Source organism: Cydia pomonella, chromosome 11, assembly GCF_033807575.1.
Source record: "Cydia pomonella isolate Wapato2018A chromosome 11, ilCydPomo1, whole genome shotgun sequence".
Classification (NCBI taxonomy): Eukaryota; Metazoa; Arthropoda; class Insecta; order Lepidoptera; family Tortricidae; genus Cydia; species Cydia pomonella.
In genome coordinates this window covers 8676562-8701371 of record NC_084713.1, presented here as the reverse complement: position 1 = coordinate 8701371, position 24810 = coordinate 8676562, and the positions used below count along the sequence as shown (strand labels likewise).

The following is a 24810-nucleotide window of genomic DNA, read 5'->3' as shown; positions in this document are numbered from 1 at the left end:
AAAAATGATATTAGAAACCTCAATATCATTTTTAAAGACCTATCCATAGATACCCCACACGTATGGGTTTGATGAAAAAAGATTTTTTGAGTTTCAGTTCTAAGTATGGGGAACCCCCAAAATTTATTGTTTTTTTCTATTTTTGTGTAAACATCTTAATGCGGTTCATAGAATACATCTACTTACCAAGTTTGAACAGTATAGCTCTTATAGTTTCGGAAAAAAGTGACTGTGACATAATCGGACAGACAGACGGATATGACGAATCTATAAGGGTTCCGTTTTTTTCCATTTGGCTACGGAACCCTAAAAAAGTCGTCGCTTTGCAAGTGACTAGACGAACTCTTTTGCATTTGGGCTCGTATTATGTCTTTATTCCGAATCGCCAATGTATACCTACACCGATAAATGGAATTGGTTACAAGAAAAACATGGCGCTAAGCACACTGGATCCGATTCGCATGTCTACCTCTTAATACAAAAATATTTACGGTTGTCTTATGATCTAATCTAATCTAAATGATACTCAAAATATATAACATAAAATAAATATTTAAGATTTAAACAATTTGGAAGATTTTTGCATTAGTTATGCATTTGTGAGCAAGTTAGGCCTTGATATGAGTGGATTGATGATTACAACGAGAAGATATGATGAGATGAATTAGATTGACGTATGTGATGTGTTGTAAACACGAACCCTATACTATAGTTAAACTATGTTAATAAAAGCCCTTTTTAAGTATTTCGATATACTTAATCCTAATTATCTAAATATCTTAAAGCTAATGAATACTCAAAATCTTACAAAAATATAAACAACATTTCATTAAGAGTAAAGGTAAAATAAAAGAAAGGGACGAAGTACCGCGAATGCATCAAGAGTAATACTTTACAAAAATAAAGCTATTCCAGTTATAAACGTTGTACTAAATTTAGGTACTTTGTTTGTGACATAAATAGAACATAAAAATATATGAGGATAGGTCTATACTAAATTTGTATTTAATTTATCAATCGATCGTAGTATATAGATATAATGGCACAAAGGGACAAGTTATGTCGTTGGGTGGGCAAGTAAAATGACTAAAAACAAAGTTAAAATAGCAACATACTAATTCCAAATGTTTTGCAGGAAGACTACTTTCACATTTACTAATAAAACTGCTAAGGACTAAAACGGAAACGAATGGAATGCTGCAATGTGTCTTACAAGAAAATGCAATCTACCTTTCAATTCACTAATAATTAAATCACAAATTTTATTTTACCAAATAAATATTACGACTCATATTATGCTAGAATCTTCAGGCGATTAATTTTTACATTAAACTTCATATTACGATTATTTCTTCCCGTTTAAATAAAGCTAATTTCATATCTTCACATTCACATGACTCATATCCAGAAACATCGATAAGACAACATATAACATTCGAAACTAACGGGGAAACAATCGCACGTAGGACGCTTGTTCTCTCTTGACCCATCGCTGACAGGGACGAAAATAGATCTAATACGTATTTCGGTGTGTTATGCAGTTCAGGGAACGCCACGAGATCTTTTTGTGGTAAAGACTTGGTTAAAATGAGTTCGTATACCGTATTTAAAGCTGAGTAGGCGGGAAGCGTCTCTGCGGCTTGCTGCGGCGCTGCGCGAGCGTGGACTGCGACACCGGGCCCAGCACCTGCGGCGTCATCGGCGACGACGTCATCGCCTGCGATATGCGACATGCTTAGTAACCCTTCCGGAGGTAGAAGGGACTCGTGAGCCACTAAGCCAGGACACTCGCCATTTATGCGTGTCAGGGCTTGTGCACAAATCACGCGAGGTTCGATAGGGAGGGGAGGGGGTCACGAAAAACTCCCGAGAGATCACGTTATCACGTTGGGGGAGGGGGGTATGAGAAAACCTCACGTGTATTTTTGTATGGTGAACGAAACTAAGAAAAAATATTTTTCTCGGTTTTGTTAAACATACATCTTCACTTGGCACTTCAAAATAGCGAGTCTAGACAAGATTTACTCTGTACAATACTATTTATCTTAAAATCTAAAAAAAATATACGTGAGGTTATGTCGGGGAGGGGGGGTTCGCCAAGAACCTCACTAAATATCACCAAGGGGGGGTCAAAAAGTAGCCGAAAAAACCTCGCGAGATTTGTGCACAAGCCCTCAGTTGTGGTTACAGCAGTCAAGGTATTTAATATGAACACGGACAAAGTGCCAAAATGATGTATGTACCTGGAAGGTGGCAGATAGCATACCTGGAAGGTGAGGTCTACAGCACGGCGCAGGTCTTCAGGAGGCACCGGATCGTCTAGGTCCGGCTGTGGCGGCGCCTCGGGGGGCGCTCGGGAGCTGCTGAGCCAAGACTCCCGCAGGAGCTCGTGTGCGCGCGGCCGGTGCGCCGGCTCCAGCTGGAGCATGCGGCGCACGCACGCCTTCGCTTCGCTCGACACGGAGCGCCAAACGCCGGATGACAGCTCAACCTGCGATGAAACGGAGTGTTTGTTTAAACATACGGAGAAAGGCTCTAAGTCAGTTAAACATGGTGGTATCCATTTGCCTAAAAGGTGTGATGTAGCCCCTCGGCCCACGAGCGAAGTAAACCTAGGCAGGGCTCGTTCCACAACCGGAGCGTCTGCGGGAGGATATTTTTTTTAAATACTACGTCGGTGGCAAACAAGCATACGGTCCGCCTGATGGTAAGCAGCCACCGTAGCCTATGGACGCCTGCACCTCCAAAGGTGTTAACGAATAACGATCAATAAATCACCGTAACCTTGAATAATTTCATTAAAGTAAATATAAGACTATTTATTTTTACTTTAACAGAATAAAACTACATTCACTTACCTTTCCAGATTCAATTCTTGTCAGAATAGCTTCAGGGCTATCGTCCCCGGTCGAAGCAAACGGTGTTCGGCCAGATAACATGATGTATGCCAACACACCTGTTCAAAATAGTAGTAAGTAAAATAATTATGTAATACGACCATAAAGGATTATTCATTTCCTATGAACAAAGATACGACGATTGAGTAATATGTACGATTATTGTACGAGAAAAAAAGAATATTGATTACATCAGATGGACAGTAGCGCAGGACGTAGAAAGGCGAACTTATCCCTAAAAGGGATCTCTTCCAGTTAACCTATGCCTAAAAGAGTAATTAAGAACTATACCTAAGTAATTATATGTGTAGACTTTAAATATTAATTTAATTCTCTTTGCTATGAATAATAAATAGAAGTATATAGCAAATACTCCACAAGTTATTGATCAAATATTTTTTGACCCATCCTCTAGTTAACACAGTTAGAAAAAGAAGAGTATATCACGTGCGAGATACTGTCACGGCGCTCCTGTGCTAAGCATACGGGCGCAACGAAATTGGTCGTATAACACGAAGTCATAATACACAAGTTTTCAGCGCGTAACTACGTCAGGCCTCCGTCACTCGCTCAAGGCCACGCGCTATTTGCCTACCGCTCGGCGTACCGTCCACGATGCAACCGACAGAGGGCCGCCGAACGTCCACCTGAGCGCACGCACCGCATTGTGTCGCACGTTTCCCGCGCTTACGCTTCAAAATTATTGTGCATTATGGGTGTAAAAGTAAAAACACAAAGGAAAATTTGCCGTTTGTCCCACCTGAAACGTTTAGTAATTATGTTGAGGAGTTAGAAAAAGTATTTTTAAATAATTATGGCAAGTCATAATGAATCGGCTTCGTAGCACTTTCACACCGCTTTGCTTCTTTCCGTATTATTAAAATTATTTAGGCGATTAGGATATTATCAAGTATAAAATTTAATAATAAAGAATTCCGAGAAAGGTTTTTTTTTTAATTATATAAAAAAAATATCATTACCTATAAAAACTAAAACATATTTTATTGACGAATAAAAAATATGGTTGAATCGCAACATTCGTTTTATTACAATAATCATCATAGGTACAACCCTAGCGCATTCTTACGATGACGCGTTGGCACGTGACTCGCACGACGGGCAGCACAGTCTCGACTCTTTGTGCGCGTACATATGGTACATTTCTTCTCGTCGGGAGCAGCAGGTATTATTATTAAGATTTTGTAGTTTTATTAAGTTTTTGTAGGCTATTATAGCGTAGGTATGTTCGCTTTTGTATGGGAATGATGTATCTGTTACGTAGTAACTATTTATTAATCTGTGACTACGTCGCTAGCTCGGAATCTTCTTGATCCCCTCTCCCCCCCCCCCCCCCCAAACAAATTTCTATCCAGGGGGTCACTTCTCTCTGCAGCTGACTGCACATTCAATAAATAATTACCTAAACTCCAGATATCGCAGGCAGCATCGTAACCAGCTCGTTTTAAGACCTCTGGGGCAACGAAATTGGCCGTATAACAGGGAGTCATGAGCAACCCGTTCTCTGCACGCAACTGCTTCGCTAGTCCAAAATCAACCAGGCGGATGTCCTCGGGCCTTTTTTCAGCCGTCGCGAATAGTATGTTTGATGGTTTTATATCTCTGCAAAAAAGAAACACAAAAATTGTTAATAGATGTCCACAGCTTTAACGTCATAACTTAAATAAATTATGATGATTTTTGACATAATCACGATACTGAAGACGTCATGGCGTCAAAATAATGCATAATTGTTATTCCATTTAACATAAGATAACATACACGCTCAGTTTGTGATATTTGCAATAATTGTGTTGTTTACGAATTAGATGTGTATGTGTATTGCATTGGATAGTTAATCATTTGAATACTGCAAAACTTTCTGGTTTAACGATACTTTTTGATCGAATATTCTGTAATTGTGATTTATCTCTAATAAATAAATAAAATTTCATTTACATTTTCACTTGCTGAGCGAATGGTCACTTTCAGGTTTTGTTGATGATTGATGAATTCTCTACTTTTCTAGAATGATGCCTGTGACATTGGATTGACATCATTATAGACCTTATAGCGGCGGCTTATAGGGCTTATAGTGATGTGTTCGAGTTGTTGTAGTACTGTAACCAAGGTAGTACACCGCGTGCAGCACGTTGCGCAGGATGGGCGCGCACTCGTGCTCGGGCAGGTAGCGCCGCTGTGTGATGTGCTCGAGCAGTTCTCCGCCCCGGCATAGTTCGGTGTTATAGTACTATGACCGACCTGTGCACTACGGTGTACCTGTGCAGGTAGTGCACCGCGTGCAGCACGTTGCGGAGGATGGGCGCGCACTCGTGCTCGGGCAGGTAGCGCCGCTGTGTGATGTGCTCGAGCAGTTCTCCGCCCCGGCATAGTTCGGTGTTGTAGTACTATGACCGACCTGTGCACCACGGTGTGCCTGTGCAGGTAGTGCACCGCGTGCAGCACGTTGCGCAGGATGGGCGCGCACTCGTGCTCGGGCAGGTAGCGCCGCTGTGTGATGTGCTCGAGCAATTCTCCGCCCCGGCATAGTTCGGTGACGGCGAGAATTCGGGCGCCTTCTTCGTAGACGCCACGGAGGGTTATGATGTGCGGGTGTTGACTGTATCTGTTGATAAAAAGAAATAACTATTTTACGTGTCTTCTGTTTTTGAACCGGCATTGCCCCCGAAAAGAAACACCTTGACATTCTAGATTTAGAGTTTTATTCTGATTCCTTATGCCAAAGAGCATTTTAAATAGAAGTGGATTGACAAAGAAAATTTTGTAGCCACAGTAAATTTACTGACATCTTTCGACACATGATTTTAACGCTTAGAACACCATTTGACTTTGATCCTTATTTTTTCACAGATATGTGTTAAATATTAAAAAAGTGGCGCTATCTTACCCGGCATAGATCTATTACAAGAGAGAAAGAAGATCTATCAGTGAAAGAATAAGTATCAAAGTCAAATGGCGTTCTAAACGTTTCCACCATGTGTCGAAAGATGGCAGTAAATTTACTGTGGCTACGAAATTTTCTTTGACAAATCACCTCTATTTCAAATTGTCTTTGCCTACCCCATATCGGCGTTAATCTTAAGATGATGTTATAGCAGGTTACGTACTAGACACCTGTATACTTCCATGTCTGTCATATGGCAGCCAAACCTGGATTTTCAACAATAACATAAACAATAAGTTACAAGTATGCCAACGAGCTATGGAACGGAGTATCCTAAATATTAAAAGAAGAGACAGGAAACGAAACGCGGATATCAGAAAAACAACCAATATAATAGACGCTTTGGAACACTGCAAACAACAGAAATGGAGATGGGCTGGTCATGTAGCACGCATGAGCAAACAGAAATGGACATATATAGTGACTACTTGGCCAGGACCACAACATAAACGAAAAAGAGCAAGACCAAGACAGAGATGGACAGATGAAATAAATAGAGTAGCTGGCAGAGACTGGATGTCCAAAGCTAATGATAGAGTAGTATGGAATAAGATGGAGGAGGCCTTCACTCGAAGAGAGGTCCTTAAGTCATAAATAATTTAATAGAACTGCATGACATACATTGAAAATAAAATAACAAAATGTATAATTACTTATTTCAAATCGTAATCGTATTTAATAGTGAAATTTAATGATTGATTTATCTAATTAAGATGAAATTAGAAAAAAAATATATAATTTACTGTTAATATGAATTGTGAAATTGCCAATCTAAATTATTTTGCATGTGAAATGATTTACGAATTGTTATGCACTGAAATGTATTCTAATTTATTAAGGAATAAATGAGGCTATAATAATAATAATAATAATAGCAGGTTACCCTAAGTATCTCAGATACACAAACCTTAATAAAATTTCGATTTCTTCGCGCGGGTCGTACTGCATCTTGTCCATAATTTTAACAGCATATTGCACTCTTGACGCCTTGTGTTCACAAAGGCGGACTACTGAAAACGACCCAGTACCTAGTTCACCCATTAACCTGAAAATATAAATTTACAATCAGTTTACAGTATCTTCCAAACAGATTGATCGGATCGAAAGAAATGTATTATAAATACACAAGTGATAATTCTTTAAATTTTTAGATGGTTTAAATTCTACAGATGACTGTTATAGTTGGGTTGAGCTTTGTTAGAGCTATTAAATGATTTTGAGATGGATTTTACGTTTTGCAAAAGATAGGACATTCTTTTGCAAAACGTAAAATATATTTTAAATTGGATTCTAATAAATATGTTAATACTTACCGGTATTCATCAAAGAAATTATTCCTATTAACGAAGCCCGCCAAAAACTCCTCAGTGGAAGTCTTATTGTTTTGCACGACATTGTTCTGCGTTGTATTTGTAACGGTTTTATTATTGTCATCGTCGAGTAGGCACGGCGCTACGAAGCTGAAACCTCTGAAACGAAAAAACAACATTTATTACAATGTACGTACATCCGGACAAAGAAGCACTCACGCTTATGGTCTGGTTTAATGATATGTAAGTTACGGGAAATTCCAAAAAGTTCTCACATTACTTTTGAAACTTCCTTTATTTTTTTCTTTTTCAACTCTTTGGAAACGTTTCGCAACTCTATAGTCTTACGGCGCGGCACCTGCCGGCCTAGCCAAGGTGACAATCGCTATCGCTTCGACAACGAATCGCTTTGTGTCTCTCTATCACTCTTCCATATTAGTACGACAGTGACAGTTGCGTTTCGATCGCTACGGAGCGTAAGCGATTTGCACGTTGGCTAAGCGGCCTGATATAGATATTTTATGTTGTGTTAAACTGTATGAATTTATATTGTGCTTTGGCAATTACGAGTAGAATTATAACCACATTCGAGTGACGATTAGGATTTTGTTTACCCTTTACAAGCTTTTATTTAACTTGCTCTATTAGTATGTATGTCATTTTGTTAGTGTCAACTCTTGGAAGCTAAATAATTATGACCGACTTCTCGACTTCCGATTGAGCTGACATTTTGCATACATATGTAAATCGGATGACAACGCACTACTATGATGACATGGAGCAGATCTGATGATGGATACAGGAGCCATGATTTTTTTTTTTGTGTTTTGGAGGATTTATATATTGTTTTATTTATAAGAAATACGGGTGGCGGGTATTGTACGTGGTCCTTCGAACCGGATTGCCTTCCAAGAACACAGGTCAGGTAGTCGAAGACATGATTGATGACTGTTTCCATAATTCATAACTTACAAGGGTTGTTTAGCTCTGTTACTATTACAGTTACTATTTTAATTATGTATTTATAATCTCTGCCGGAGGTAAAACTTGATTTAAGAAAATAGTTGACGAACCTAAATTATAAATGAAGTGTTTATCCACACACCGGATGAGCTTCGTAAAGTATAAACAGTCGCAGCATAATATTAGGTAACGATACAGTTATCGTTGAACCAATAGGCTCTGTGATAACTGATAAGATTGCACTGATAAAAATTTCTTGACGGAAACAACATGTTTGACAGACGAGGAACTTTCCAGATGAAAATATGATAAGCCCATTCACTATCGACGCACCTTAATGGGAATAGCTACCCAACGGCCCTTTAAGGCCAGTCCAGACGGGATGATCAAATCGACCAATTTGATCAGAAACGAAAATGGCGTCCGTCTCCAACTTAAGAGCAATTCCTAGCTGAGCAACTTTTCAAATCTCGAATTTTTGAAGCTATGTTTCTGTCGCGCTGCGGTGGGCGGGAGCCGGAGCTATCTAAGTGTGAGTGCGCGCACACAGACGCGAGACTCGTGCGCTCGCTCATTGCGCGCCGTTCCGTCGACATCGCCCGCGAGCCAGACGGAATATATTCTGCGCTGCCCGACGCAAGTTGTTTTTGTTGTTACCACGTAATATTGTTTTTCATTTTTATATTATACTGTATCTATTACACCCTAATACCAAACACCCTATCACCTGTACTAAATGTATTTTACACCTATGATGACGAAATAATAAATGATTGATTGATTGATTGATATTAATTACCATATAGTTAAAAACTGCAAAAAAGAATGATGTCTCAGCTTCGGTTGTCGTCGTACAGTCAAGTGCAAAAATATGTATCGAAAGAATCGTCTCATAAATATGGTACTACGCTCTTATTACACTGGAATAAGATGCTATGGGACATATTTTTGAGTAAGATGTGTACACCCATATTTTTACACTTGACTGTACCTATCCGTATCAGTAAGTTGGGAGTGATCATGGTGTGTTGTGAAATTTTGTAAGTAGGTATAAATCTGTGGCCCTAGTGAAAAAGGGTACAAGTCTCTGGCAGTTTAGGTGTATAAGGGCATAAGTGTTACGTGGAACTTACACCCCTTTACACCTGCGCTGCCAGAGACTTGTACCCTTTTTCACTAGGGCCACAGAAATATACCTATGGTTAAACTACAATCCATTTAACTTGTAGTACGATGGGGCTAAACTTGGGCCGCCTTATTGAAGAACGTATATATCGCAATGACAATCTGGGTAAAGTATGTTGGGATAATGCCGGACAATTTTGGGACCAATTGAGAGAACTCGTGAAAAAATGATTTTTCGTGATCTCAACACGTGACAGATTCTTGAAGTACGTAGCGAATTGTTAAATAATAACCGTAGATTCGGCCTGAATTTTGGTAATCTTCAATATAGAACGGTTTTAGTTTTGTACCTGTGTAAAGATGAGACATACTTTTTTTAGGGTAACGAGTGTTTTGCCATCAAGGGAGAACATTGGATGGATGAAAAAAAGTTGCTTTTAATGGAAAGAGAATAAGGTATCACAAAGAAATAGGTCCGGTGTCTACCCTTTTGTATCCGATCTTAACCCGGATACAAAAATTGGTAAAATTGTGGCTCTCAAACTTTGATACCTATGTCATAAGGCAATTTGATAAGTAAACAATGTGCTAAGAAACCTCTTATTGTAAGGTTTACCCGAAGTAATAAAAAAAAACCACTAAAATAATAGATACGTTGCGTAGTTTTGACAATTTAAGATTTCGTGAACTGTACAGGTTTAGGGAAAGTGTAAATGTATTGTTTATTGAATGGAATGTACTGGAAGATATTAAGTACTTAAGTAGGAGGGAAAAAAATCAAAATAAAAAATAATCGTGCCCAGTCATTTTTAATGAAGGTCGCCAAAAAAATAAGAATCAAACTTAGAAATCAAAAAGACTAAGTAGTTCTTTAAAAAGGTCAAGGTCACTGAGAGCCCATCTTGAAGTCTGGAAAATAATTAAAATTGCGATTTTGTTGGTTTAATTTTGCAATTATGTAAGGATCGTATGTAAAGAGTAAAGTAAATATATAGGAAAAGAGAGCCCTCTTGAAGCATTTTAAGGAAACTAATTTCGAAGCCCTATCTCTATTTTGTATCCGAAACTAGCAATGTATGTATGCGTGCACATCTACATATGCATCCGTATGTGTAGGTACTTATTGCGAAAAATTGCTCATTTGCTATCTATTTGCTATATATATAAATTTCAACATGTATCATCATCCCTATACAATATAAATACTCTTTATTGCACACCTCAATCAAAGAAAACAATACAAAAGAAAACATACACATAAGCACAGGTAAACAACATGCGGTCTTATCGCTAAAAGGCAACCTTTGGGTTGCGGAAATTAAAAAAATTACATTGTCAGTAACCGTCGCGCTGGTAGTGGTACTGGATAAAAATAATGGTACGAAAGTGTGATCAAGAAAACAATAAATGTGATAATTAAGGTCAGTAGGTAAATTGAAGAAAATTTAAAGTTTGAAAATCACTGCTGTTTTTGAAAATGAAATGAAAATGAATGAAAATGAAAATATTTAATTCAGACACCAAGTATCCATATTTACATTGTTTTTTAAATAGGTAAAGATCTGATTGTTTCTGGTCCGATCTTTACCTGGAAGGGTCAAGATCGGATATCGGTCTACAGCAGTGCTAGGTCTGTTAACACATATACAAAAACAAACACAGTTTCATCACAATACGCAAAATAAATTACAGAGCGAAGATCGGATAGAAGGAAGAATTCGCGAAATTTACCTTGCTCTCTGTGATTGCACATAGCACAAGCCCGACTCCCTGAGCGACGCGGGGACACTGAGTCGAGGCGCAATGAAATGGCGTCTTACACAATGTTGCCAACATTAAAAAATAAAGCCAAATTAGGGGGAAATGAATGTCCTACGTTCTTCACCCGCATCCGGTATTTACCCAACATACCTTAATCGTGGAACCGCCGCATTTCAAAATGGCCCTTATTTTGATATCGGCTAGCCGTAATGTAATACGGCGGATTATACAATACGACTGCGATACTTATATATAAATCCCCTCGTCAATGTAATTTCATTAAATTTGCTATCTAGTGGCAAACATCAAAGTAGTTATCTTTTACTTGTGACACACAAGTGTGAGCAATGTAAAATACTATATTTCTAGAAAAAATTGCCTACTACGTAATAAAAGAAAATGTGATTATTAAATTATAATACGAAAGGTGGTCAAATCGCAAAATGCTGTCGTTTTATTTAAAATAATGAAATAATTAGACCAGTTCCGAAAGTACCGAGAAATCCCGGTTCTTTAAAACAGTACCGGTTCTGCAATCCCTAATAAGGATGTTATTCCCATCACTATTCCTTCTGTGTACGTATATTTAGAAACTGTCTCCGCCTCCAATTCGTGCGATAAGGACAACTGCAGCTCGGACCGAAATTCACTCGCAAAAAACTCAAAAATCGAGGTTTCGCTCTCGACTGTTTCCTCCTCCAAAACGCAACTAATCATTATGAAATTTTGGAAATTGCAAGAGGAAGAAGTAATCTATGCCGCTATGTTTTGATTTTTTGGATATTTTTTGTCATATTTGTATACTGTGCCTTTTTTTACAGCCAATTCAATTGAGCCGTTTTTGCGATTTTCGAGGCGCTGTATCTTTCTTCAAAATAAAATAATCCAAAAAAGCAAAACATAGCGGCACAGATATTGATGATATTGATCTTATTTGAAAAAATCACTGCTCTAGGTTAAAAATCCAGGGAGGAATCAGTCGAGAGCGTTTGTATGGAAAAATCGCAACTAGGAATTCCTCTTAATCACCAATCTTAGATTTACACTCGTAGTGATATTTGAGCGCTCTTAATTTTATGACTTTTATCAGTAATATCGGTCATAATCAGCGGTCGAAATGGGAGAGCCAAATAGTAATAGTAACGGCAAAACTGGCTAAATATGTAGTTACACACCTTCGTTGTATGTGTTCCAATGTTTTTGTAAAAAGGCCAAATAAATTACAGTTCGGTGCAGCTACCTTTGTTACCTTACCTAGCCATACATCGCATTCGAGAGGGCGTTTTGCGTCAGTATATAACTATATAACGACTGCAAATAAATTAATACATTTTCCAGTTGTCAGAATAAGGTATTTGTAACAATTGTAACCAAGTATTTCACCATAATGACGCTTGATTTTAATTCGTTATAACTCTAGCGTCGATTGATGGGTCTATGGCTGATGGCTTATCAGGGTATCGCTTAGCAGGGCAACTTCGGTAGCTTACGTAACGTGTGCGACAAGCAATTTACTAAAATTTGCATTAAATAAAATGTTCAACAGATTATTCAGGTACCTGAAAAGTTCGTGAGCGTTGGCGGAGGCAGGCACCCCAGGGGAATCCCTCGGCGTGCGACAAGTAAACTCCGAATCAAAGTAAAAGGCGTCGTCGGCTCGCGACACGGCCGGTCTGAAGGGAGGGATTACCTGTAAAATAATGATAAAGTCCATCTAGATCAGGGTTAACCAAATGGCCGACCGCGGCCCGGATCTGGACTGCCGACCTATGTAATTTTTTTGATTATTTAATAAACTTAAGTAGGAACAGACGGCGATGGTCACTTTATTTTAAAAACCGGACCCCGTAATAAACGAATTGGTGGTCCGTGATCTAGATCAAGCGAACGCCATTAGGCGGGTCCACACAGCGAGCGAGCGAGCACGTACGTGCGAGGCAATTTCCTCACGCACAAACCGGCCATTATAGACGTGCCTCGGCCGAGGCGGCGCGTGCGTTTTCCTCGCCCGAGCACGCCGCTACGGCCGAGGCACGTCTACACTGGCCGGCTTGTGCGTGAAGAAATTGCCTCGCGCGTATGCTCGCTCTGTGTGGACCCGGCTATTGACATATATCTAAAAGGACGGGCCCCTTACGGGCACTAAGAATGTTGCTGGTTCCGTCTACACATAGTGATGGAAGCATTTTGCAAAATTTTAATTTTAGACTCACACACACGAATTCGAGCCTATCGTGCAGTCTAACGCAACTAGTTGCGACCAAACGCGCGCGTGATGCCAACTCAACAACCAATCGCGTTGTGGCGTTAGATTGCACGATTGGCTCGAATTCGTGTGTGTGCCTGTTTTACAAAATGCTTCCATCACTATGTGCAGAGCGAGTACAGAGTGCGTGCGATTACTGCGATTCACCAATGGCGTGCTTTCATCAGATCTGGACGCGCCTTAAGACTCCGCAGCAAGCTCGGATCTCCATACAAACAGTTACGCTCTCATTTTAAAACGACTATAGCTAGATTGCTCTGAAAAGTTGTACGTATATATATAATTAAAAAAATACGATGTTAGCATAATCAGCAAACGAGCAGACGAGCCGCCTGATGGGAAGCGGTCATCGTCGCCCATGGACATAAGCAACACCATAGGAGCCACTTAAGCGTTGCCGACCCTTGAGAAACCTAAATACCCGCTTTTTGATGAATCCCATGTCATAGCGCAAAGATCCCAAGTCATTCCACATTCCGCACGTTCTAGGAAGAAACGAGTGAGATGCCCGCTTATTCTTGGTGTGCCATGTATCTAAGAAGTGAGGATGAGCTTTGCTCCTTTGGCGGGGGGTGCGATGGTAAAAACGTGATGATGGCACCAATTCATAAAGTTCTTCGGAGCATTCCCCATTGTACAGACAGTAGAACATGCAAAGAGAGCCAACGTCTCTCCGAAGACTAAGAGGTTCTAAGCCGTCAGTAAGTTCGGCATCGCCGTTGGATGGAGTCAAGAGGAAGGAGCTGGTATTGTGGAGCGCCAGACCAGAGATGAGAGCAGTACTCCATATGAGGTCGAACCTGCGCTTTATATAACATAAGACGGTGACCCGGAGTGAAGTACTGTTTGGCTCTGTTAAGCACCCCAAGCTTCTTGGACCAGCTTGGTGTTTTTGCTCTATTTCGTTTGTTTTATAAGCTTGAGCTATATAAACTAATTACGGGCCTAAGATACACCTCATGTCATTGTATGTGCAAATTTACATTACAATCCAACACATAATTTTAAAATGAGAACTAACCTCCGTTTGTATGGGAAGGTGAAGTAATAAGTTGTTTGTTAGTGTCGAACATGTGTGCCTTCAAGCTCCAATAATATATGTATAATAGACCTATTTTAGACTAACCTCTTTCTTCAACAGAGCATCCCAGTCTATACTTGCAAAGAACTCATGGTTCTTCACATCCTCTATACCATTTGGGCCCGCTCCCAGCCTGTTGACAGTTTAATAGGTAATTATTTAAAAATAATTATGGATAAATATACATTTAGGTATGTAGCCCTTCGTATTGAACCTAGTATAATCGATGTAAGGTCTATCTCTATACTATCCGAAGAAAGTATCTGTGCACTTCGACACTGGTCCCACTCTCCAATCACCTCCCCGCCCTCGCCCCGTCGCTTGCACATCGCACCCAGAGCGCCGATATGACGTATTGACTATTGAGGCGAGGTGATACTGCTGTCCCTCAAGGTTCGACGATGGGCAATTGCCTGTTTTTAGTTCTAATTAACGACGTCGCGACCGCCTGTTCGGATACTGAATTTGTGACATTTGCGGATGACACGTGCCTACTCGTGAGTGCCGATAACATTGAACTTTTGAAATCGAAGGTAAATAAGTCTATGTATGAGATATCCCAATGGTTTACAGCAAACGGTATGATGTTAAACGTAGAAAAGCCAACATTATGCATTTTCAACTTAGGCATCATAATACTAACCAGTTGAACATCATGCTAAACAATACCAGCGTACCTCAGGTTGATACGGCAAAATATTTAGGCTTCACTATAGATTCCGGACTAACATGGTCCTCTCACATTGACCTCTTATGAGAAAAGTTATCGTCAGCATGCTATGCGCTCTCGAGACTTGCACCAAGTTTGTCATTCAAAAATATTAAAAAGGCATACTATGGATATTTCCATGCTTTACTAATCCAAGGTGTCGACTTATGGGCCACCGCGGCCGATCGAGACAGGGCCTTTAGAATGCAGAAACGAGCTGTTCGAATTATAATGAGAAAGGCGTACGACATTCCCGCTAAGGATCTGTTTAAGGAGTCGAAGATCATCACCCTGCCTAGCGTATATATATTAAACGCCTGCAAATATGTGAGAGCAAACCTGAACACATACACCACTCACTCCAGTACCCGTCGAAGTAATTTTTTAATCGTGCCGCGTTGCAGATTCGCAAAGACTCGAGGGTCGCTTGGTGTCATGGGTGCAAAATTATATAACTCACTACCAGTCGAGTTAAAACTAGTACGAAGCGATATCTCGTTTGCAAATCGTCTAAAAATTTTAACATTAAAGTTGCTTGCGTAATTTGCTTGTAATAGAAGCACAATTGTAATAAACACTGTGTATTATAGAACAGGATTTAAAATACAAGACAACGCGTGTGGCTTGACATCTAGGCGATTATCAGACACCAGACAGGCAGCGCATACAATACATCTTACTACAACCTACCAGTAATTGCGGTCCAATAGGACTACAATTTAATATAAGTACCATAATTTTGCATTGTGCCAAGACAATAGTAATTGAATAGTGTACTTGACCATGAAAGTGGTCAATAACAACAACCTTGATCATAACTTAGTGCCTAATCCTGACTAAGAAATTAAGTAACAATTCCATTGCCTGAACTGTTACCTAATTGTTACATGTAACAAGTATTATATACTTAAATTAAATTAACATTAATAGGGGGACGGTAGTGTATTAATAAAGAGGGGACCAAATTGCGGGAAAGAAGGGAGGTCTTTTGTCTTTTCCGGGCATTTGAAATCTCTTTCAGGATAGTACAAAAATTATGAAAATAATTTCTAAACTTTTCAATCACTGACATGAGTATTGTATTTCATTTAGAATCTTCTTGCTTAGACAACAAGGTCGATATTTGAAACATTTTCATAGAAGTTCCTTTAAGATGGCCTTAATCAATTTGATGGAGTGCACATTTGTGAAACAACTTATCTCTACACCATGTGACTTATCTATATTTGTTCCGTAAACCGGTATTGAAGTAGAACACTCTTAACTGATCATATGTAAACCTTATATCTTTGCAATAAGATTCATGAATCGTCAGTTAACTGTATGGACGAGTAATATACATTCATGATTGATTAGTTGTATGCCAATCTATTACCATGTACTTACTCGTAAGAAAATACTGCAATTCTCACCTATTTTGTGGTGTCCGTTTAAACAACGCTCGGAGCAAAGATTGTGCTTCCTCACTCAAGTTGGATGGCATGCCAAGCTTCGCTTTTAATATTTGCGTCATTGTTTCGTGCCTCGTAGAACCGTGGAATGGTAAATTTCCAGTTAACATTTCAAACTGCGGGTAAATGACATTGGGAAATTATATTCATACAATATGCTAATTAAACAATAAGGAAAAATTCATTTAAACGGAATTCTTATCTGCGTATTTTACTTTCCTAGACTTGAAGACATCGAGGAAGGGAATACTATAATTACATTTACATCGGTAGTAGGTATGTTTAGTGTTATGTAAAATGGATTTATAATTTACTCTGTATTGAATATCAAAAGCATTTTTACTTTGCAATCAAAACAGTATTCAATTTAAGGCTTTTTTTCAATAACAATTAAGGCTCTCTTTTAAATAAAGCCAGCCAATTCATAAACCGTTAATTAAATTAAGTACTATTTACACTGTAAATTATAATATCGTAAAGTTATTTTTTATTACATTTTAGTAAGTAATTAAATATATTTAAATACATTAGGGAACTTGCTAAGATCTTAAATATCATGTGTTAATAAAAACTCTTATTTTCAAAGTCCCTAGGCAAAATAAAATAACGACATATTTTATAAGTCTAATGCTCAATTACTTTAATGATCTATACTACTTACCATAAGTACTCCAAAAGACCACCAATCCGCAGCAAATGTATGACCTCTTCTATTGACAACTTCTGGTGCCATGTACTCAACTGTACCACAGAAGCTATAAGCTTTATCACTACTTGGTGGAAGTTTAGATAAGCCAAAGTCAGTAAGTGCAATGTGACCGTCGGCATCTAACAAAATATTCTCTGGCTTAAGATCCCTGTATATAATGCCCAATTTGTGCACATGTTCTAACGCTAAAGCTAACTCCGCTAAATAAAATTTAACATCCTCCTCTGTGAACATTACCTGAAATTGCAGTTTATTAGCACAAAGCAAAGTGAATACAAAATACGTAAAAACCTGCTTAGTATGACTTTGAAGTGATCAGTCAAACAATATATTAAAAAATTAACTGACACAAAACACACTATATGTATGTAACAGATGTCACTCAGGAAAGTAAATTATAAATGCATCAAGGAGAGGTCCTTTACGCAAAAAAAATCAGGAAATGTTAGGTATCATACTAAACGGATTTAACTAAAGGTGCATTTCATTTAGCATACCTAGTATGTTATTTCATACTTTATACTGCAATCAATATACTTATACTTATTCTTAAACAAAATTACCTATGCACATAAATAATACATAATATACATATAATTAATAAGTACCTATATGTTAAAAACAATCAATAATTTGTTATATCTTACCTCTTTACTAAGTCTTGAAAACAAGTCACCGCCACGTAAAAAATCTAATATTAAATAAAGTTTTCCAGCAGTTTGAAATGCATAGTGTAATTTTACAATAAATGGATGACCCATGTCTACTAATATATTTCTCTCCATTTTTGTACGTTCTCTATCTCTCACTTTTAGGGTAGCTTTTTTAAGTACCTATAAAAATTATGAAAGTAAGTTTTTAGTAAGTAAACACACACCATAGCAATTAATATATTTTTTTAATATAATAATTAGATTGAGCATTACAAACTTTGCCCAACCTCACAGACTTGAAGTCAAGGCTAAAATTGTTTTTTTTACTTTCTTAGTTTTCTCACATGGTTTAATCACATGGTTTGGTCACAATCTAACATATTCCCAGTTATCATTTATATAGAAACATTCAATTTGACCCGTATTTATTTAATATGCACTATAGCAGGTCATGAAACCTTGATTGGTCAGCCCAAAACTATTTTGGAATACTTTGTTATTGAGGCTTTGATAGTCACCAATTGTTTTCAAATAGTAGTCACTAGGTATTGTGTTCTGTGAAAACATTGGCAGCCCGCCACTGAACATTTTTATTTAAAAGAAAAGGGAACAACCTGGATTTTGAAATGAAAAACTATTTTGATTATTATAAGAGTTAGGAGCAAAAACATTTTAGTACAAAACAAATTCGTTTATTTCCAAAAATTTCAAAAAATATTCACTTGGATACAGTTTTTACTGACCTCCACACCAGGCTTTGCCTGTCCCATGGAGGAGGAAAAAAATCAAATGTAGGGGTGTAAAATCAAATCCCAGGGATGGAAATAGGGGCTATGTTTCTATGGTCTTCGTCTTAAATCATGCCACACAGTTAAATGATGATTTAATGCTGTCACCCACAACATTTCTAATAACAGCTTACCTTCATTGCATAGAGTGTGCCTGCATCAGCACCGGTTACTTTCCGGACTAGGAAAACTTTTCCAAAGGAACCTTCTCCGAGAACTTTGAGCAATTCAAATTGAGACGGGTCTGCTTTCTCGTGGCCTTCTTTGACGACATCCTGGAGTTCAACCTCCCTCTCACAGCTGATCTCGGCGGCCGAATCCAAGCTCTCTGCTGTGGACGCCTGACGCGACTCTGCCGAGTTCTCCACCACCATTGGAAGACTGTTGGCTGTCTGTGATATACCCCTCTACAAATTACAAACTCATCTATTTCACTAAGTCCAAGTGATAAATATTTCAGAAGATGAATTTTTAATGTAATAATTACTAACGAATGGGTGGGCGTATATGCACTGTAAACCCCCTAAGCAAGTAATTCGTGATAACCATTTGGTGCCAGACGTCATTGTATTATATATGTCTGCGGTTTTAAAACGGTGAGTAATCACGATTATTAAACCAAGTATTTATTGAACTCTGACACAAGGCAAACAATTCGATCACTTACGTTGTCTCCAACATTCTGCATTCGCCATGGATCTGAGGAGTTTGCTAGTGGCATAATTACTATCGATCACAAATAAACCTTCAAAGGAAAATCTAATAATATTTTTGCAAATTTGATTATAAACTAGACCACCATGTTTGTTCATTCATAAACAGACTGAGACAGACGAATCAAATCAAAGCATTGCGGGTTGTACCCAAGGGCCTGACACTCTTTGATAGAGAAAGATAGTCTTATTGCGATTCCTATAAGAGGAAAGAGAAAATAGTGCAATGCTTTGTCTTTATCACCGACCGGGTTTTTTTTCATGGTCGGGTTATGGCAGCTTAGGAAGGAGGCTGATGGCGATATACAGAAATTTATAAGAGTGAAAGAGACAAAATCCCGCAAGATGCCATACATTAAACTGTCAATCATATTGTCAAGAGTGCTAGTAAACAATGTGGTTTTCTTATTGTAGAAGTTTTATAAAGTGAATGATTGTCTTTATTAAGTATTTAATGGAGGTGTAAGATGTTTTTACGTACAATTAACATGGTGGGGTGTTCAGTGGTTGCCTACAAAAGCAATAGCTTGCGAAAATAAGCGGGTGTAACATTTCATGCGTAAGTACAAGTTTTTCGTATTTTGATCATGTATTTCTTTCTCAAATCTCACAGGAACCAAGTTACTGAGTTACATCATTAGTTGGATTATGAAAAACTTCATAAAATAGGAGATATCAGTAAATTATTGCTAAAAATAAAACAGAAAGTTTGGTTATGTAAACCAGTCAAATTCAGTAGTATTTTATTTAGGGTTGCAAACAAATAGAAAAAAAAGTCCCCTGCAATTACCCCATATTTCGGGAGTTTCAAGCTATTTGATATTTCCAGCTTTCCGACGGAGGATGAAATTGTTAAAGAATGGATTGCGGGAACTGGAAAATCAAATTGGATGCCTCACAAATACTCGCGTATTTGTTCCAAACATTTTGAACAACATTGTGTCCGCAAACTGGGCAAACGAACTTTCATCGAAAAGTTTTCTTTTCCAACCTTGTTCATACACGTAAGTTGGCTGTTATTAAATAAGTAATAGTAACTAGTGGGAATAACCCGTTACACTATACACTATATTAGAGTTGGTACATCTTAACATAGGTCTCACAGTGTTTTGAAGTATTTATTTGGGTTCTTGAACTCTAACAAATTATTGGGGGTAATTCAGTAATCACCCCCAATAATTTATTAGAGTTAATTCCCAGTGGAATTAAAAATCCTACCTATTACCAGTGGGAATTTTATTTCCCAGTAGTTACCAGTGGTAAAAGGTGGGAATAAAGTTAGTGTAACTACCTGTGGTAAAAGGTGGACAAAAGTTCCTAGTAGTTACCACTAGTAACAACTTTGTGGTAACTAGTAGGAATAACCCGTTGTACTATTAAGACCACAGACTTAAATTTTTAAATAATTTCTTTGGAGGCTTGGTACATGGGATTACGGATTATATGAGTATAAAACTCTAAAATAATGTAATTATTAAAATTGATTAATACTACCCCGCAGGAGAGGAGAGAGAAAATTCTTTTCTTCATCATGTCATGGAAATCGTCCATTCGTGCACGTCGTCGTCGTGGCAGTCTCAACAGCATTCTGAAGCTATTATTGAACTTCATATAATTGATCCACAGGTTACAAGTGTATGTGTAAATAAAGTTTTCTTGACCCCCACAGTATGTACAACGCGCAACACGTAAGATTTTTTATTTAAACATAAATATTCGGTTTTAAGTAACAGTTTTTAATGTAAGCGCTGGTGGCCTAGCGGTAAGAGCGTGCGACTTGCAATCCGGAGGTCGCGGGTTCAAACCCCGGCTCGTACCAATGAGTTTTTTGGAACTTATGTACGAAATATCATTTGATATTTACCAGTCGCTTTTCGGTGAAGGAAAACATCGTGAGGAAACCGGACTAATCCCAACAAGGCCTAGTTTACCCTCTGGGTTGGAAGGGCAGATGGCAGTCGCTTTCGTAAAAATTAGTGCCTACGCCAAATCTTGGGATTAGTTGTCAAGCGGACCCCAGGCTCCCATGAGCCGTGGCAAAATGCCGGGACAACGCGAGGAAGAAAAAAAAAAAGTAACAGTTTTAATATAAATGACCATGTTAGCTTAAAATCATATACTGCGTATCTAATGAGGTGTCGCTCAAGCACATCGTCAAGAACCTTCGCTGCAATAGGGTTGTTTCCATTTTGAAATGCTTGTATTATATAATATATATATATATATATTTACCAAATTATGGCCTAATATTCAATTTATTTGTGTTGTTCTCAAGGAAAAGGTACCGCATTGTCGCTTATCATAAGAACGCTCTTACAGGTTGTACGTATAGAGAGCAAGCAAATTGTATCCTTATGGTAAGCGACTATGTGGTACCTTTTACTTGAGAACGACACATTTAATTATTATTTCTAGTAAGTACAGTTATAATAATATAAGTTTTGAATAAAGAAATTACCTCTTTTGATAGTTTATCCTTTTTATTCCAACAATCACCTAATCTTATATCAACTCAAAACTTCATATAGGTAAGTAAGGCTTATTTACAAGTTACTACAAAAACAAATAAACCGACTACTAGTTGCGATTATGTTCGCGATTTCTCTTGCGATACTTCGCAAGTTAGGGAGTCAAAATGGCGACTCACTCATTACGTAATTTAAGTACTTGTTGCATCGTTTTCCTATTACATTTTAGGGTAATTTTTTGCGACCATGGTAACCCCATATTATGATGTCATGATGACGTCATATATGTCTTTCTCTTACCCCTGGTCGCTCGACTTCTTGTCTAGTTATATTGTATGTCTATGGTTGTACCAGACTGAAACGTTTCGTTCATCTATGATCTACAAATTCAACGAGACCCAGCAGCTTTGATTTGACAAACGGAGCACATCTGTAGATTCAAGTGTGCCATTGGCTACGATTCAAGGCCAAGATGTCCTTGTGATCTATTATTGGTGAATATAATATATGGCGGACAATTTAGCCAATAATAATTTTGTCTATGAGGTTTCGTACAACACGACGAAAATGAAATATTTTTATATTTTTATTCACGGACTTAGAAAATTATCCGGATAGTGTACACTGACCAAAAAGTGTGTCCACATGAGAAGTCAAAGTGGGCCGTTGCAGCTCTTTTAATTAGGGTGACCATGAGTTATATGTATGTGGGATATTAGGATAATATTGAATAATATATGACGTCCGACTTTTAATCCAGAGGTCGCGGGTTCAAATCCTGGCTCGTACCAATGAGTTTTTCGGAACTTATGTACGAAATGTCATTTGATATTTACCACTAGCTTTTCGGTGAAGGAAAACATCTTGAGGAAACCTGCACAAATCTGCGAAGAATTTCTAAGGTGTATGTGAAGTTCCCAATCCTCATTGGGCTAGCGTGGGGACTATAGCCCGAGCCCTCTCGCGCATGAGATGAGGCCTGTGCCCAGCAGTAGTGGGACGTATATTATTATTATCTCTTTATTTATCTTGTGTCTTAGATTAGGCATTTTATAATATGAATATAAAAGTAAAATACAACAAATCATACAAAAATATTATTATTATTATTATTTAAGCTTTGTTTAAATTGGCTTTTCTTTTATTATTTTTCTATGATGTGTGATCCCTTGAGGGTAAAAGCCTCCTCCATCTTCTTCCATTTTTCTTTGTCTTCAGCAGTATTTTCCCAATTCTTTCCTGCTATTGCTATTATGTCATCAACCCATCTCTTTCTTTGTCTACCTGATTGCGGTTTGCCCAGTGGACCTTTCCATTTGGTTGTTTGAATAGTCCACCTCTTGTCTTTGTATCTTGCCAAATGTCCATTTTTGTCTTAAGCTAAACTGTAGTGCGCCTGTCAGTTTTGTTTTCTTATGGATATCTGTGTTTCTTACTTTAATTATTCTTCTTAATTTCAAAAGGCTTCTTTCCATTGCATGTTGGCAAGATACAATTTTTTCTTTAACTTTCTCAGTGAAGACCCATGTCTGGCATCCGTAGGTTAAACTGGGGAGGATGCAGGAATCCATAACTATTTTCTTTATTTTTAAACTATAATTTCCTTTTAGGATTTCTTTATGTGACCAGTATTTTCTCCAAGCTATGTTTATTCTCCTGCCCACCTCGTTTTCGTTGCTATTGGGGTCAACGAAATCATTTTTCCTAAGTATATATAGCTGTCCACATACTCGATTAACTTTCCTTCTACGGTTATACTTTTTTTGTGACTGTTCGTCATAATTTTGGTTTTAGACGCGTTCATGTGGAGGCCCACTTTTTGACTCTCTGAATTTAGATTGTTTTCATGTAACTGATTTAAGTCCCTAAATAATAAATAGAAAATAGCATTGTTTCCAGACCTTTGGCAGTATTACAAAATAGAACTGTATCGTCCGCAAACCTCAGATGTGTTAGTTGTTTATTTGATATCCATATGCCTTTCTTTTCCCATTAAATTTTTTTAAATATTTTTTCCATCACCGCTATAAAAAGTTTTGGAGAGAAGAGGTCTCCCTGTCTCACCCCTTTTCCGATTTTGAATTCCTCTCCTAGTCTTTCTAGCCGTGACCTACTGAAGCTGTTGGAGTAGATGTTCTTTATGATGTTGATGTATTTTTCATTGATTTTGTTGCTATTTAGCGTGTTCCATATGGAGGTGTGTATTAGGCTGTCAAATGCCTTTGAGTAATCCACGAACGCCACGTACAGTGGCATTCGAAATTCTTTGATTTTTTCTACAATTTGTTCAATGGCATGTATGTGCTCAACCGTTGAGTATTGTGGCCGGAAGCCGGCTTGTTCAATTGGCTGGTGTTTGTCAATTTCTGGTGCTATTCTTCTTAGTAATATTGATGAGAAGAGCTTGTAGACTGAAGAAAGTAGGCTGATGGGTCTGTAATTGCTGATGTCAAATGGGTCTCCTTTCTTGTATAGCAATGTGATATTGGATTGGCACCATTGCGTTGGAACTTTTTCTTCTATCAATACTTTGTTGAAAATGTTGACTAGGTGTTCACTTAGTATAAGTGCTCCAATTTTTAGGGCATCATTTGTGAGTTGGTCCGGGCCTGGGCTCTTGTTAGGTTTTAATCTTTTGATATGTTCCATTACTTCTTTTGCGTCTATTGGTTTCACTATTGATGTTTGTACCATTTCTTGTTGAGCAGAGTTGTTTTGTTCATACTGTATTGTATCCATAGGCTGCTTATATAGTTCCGAGTAAAAAGCTGTTGCATGCTTTAATAATAATAATAATAATAACATGACATAAAAGCTCTCCAAGAGGCCTCTACGTGTTGGATCTATATCCCCACGCAAGCCTATCAAAAGACCGGGATTTATAGGCCCGTGAAATCCAAGGAGATATAATAATAATAATAAAATACTTTATTGTGCACTACAAAGAAACATAC

General features: G+C 38.0%; 1 protein-coding gene and 1 long non-coding RNA gene across 4 annotated transcripts; one reads left to right on the top strand and one right to left on the bottom strand.

Annotated features, from left to right (window-relative positions):
- Positions 1-256: 256 nt before the first annotated feature.
- LOC133522749 (ribosomal protein S6 kinase 2 beta) lies at positions 257-19533 on the bottom strand. 2 transcript variants are annotated; one of them, XM_061858183.1, is made up of 14 exons: positions 19343-19533; positions 18810-19082; positions 17882-18067; positions 17187-17471; positions 16487-16641; positions 14411-14498; positions 12578-12708; positions 7173-7328; positions 6767-6904; positions 5314-5520; positions 4318-4517; positions 2859-2956; positions 2267-2491; positions 257-1717 (listed from the first exon to the last, which is right to left on the bottom strand). In XM_061858183.1, exons 1-14 carry the CDS (start codon positions 19394-19396, stop codon positions 1607-1609), a joined length of 2307 nt encoding a protein of 768 aa, XP_061714167.1. In that variant the 5' UTR covers positions 19397-19533; the 3' UTR covers positions 257-1606. The 2 variants fall into 2 exon arrangements, with proteins under 2 accessions (XP_061714167.1, XP_061714168.1); XM_061858184.1 differs by having other exon boundaries at positions 18810-19067.
- Positions 19533-21124, top strand: LOC133522751 (uncharacterized). 2 transcript variants are annotated; one of them, XR_009800120.1, is made up of 3 exons: positions 19533-19947; positions 20218-20392; positions 20890-21124. It is a non-coding gene; the product is annotated as an uncharacterized LOC133522751 (long non-coding RNA). The 2 variants fall into 2 exon arrangements; XR_009800119.1 differs by lacking the exon at positions 19533-19947 and having other exon boundaries at positions 20027-20392.
- The last annotated feature ends 3686 nt before the right edge of the window (positions 21125-24810 follow it).

Coding starts and splice junctions, on each gene's coding strand:
- LOC133522749 (XM_061858183.1), bottom strand. CDS start 19,396: ATGCCACTAGCAAACTCCTCAGATCCATGGCGAATGCAGAATGTTGGA. Junction 6,905..7,172: donor AATTTCTTTGATGAATACCG/GTAAGTATTAAC, acceptor TTATATTTTCAG/GTTAATGGGTGAACTAGGTA. Junction 1,718..2,266: donor CTGTAGACCTCACCTTCCAG/GTATGCTATCTG, acceptor CGCATATCGCAG/GCGATGACGTCGTCGCCGAT.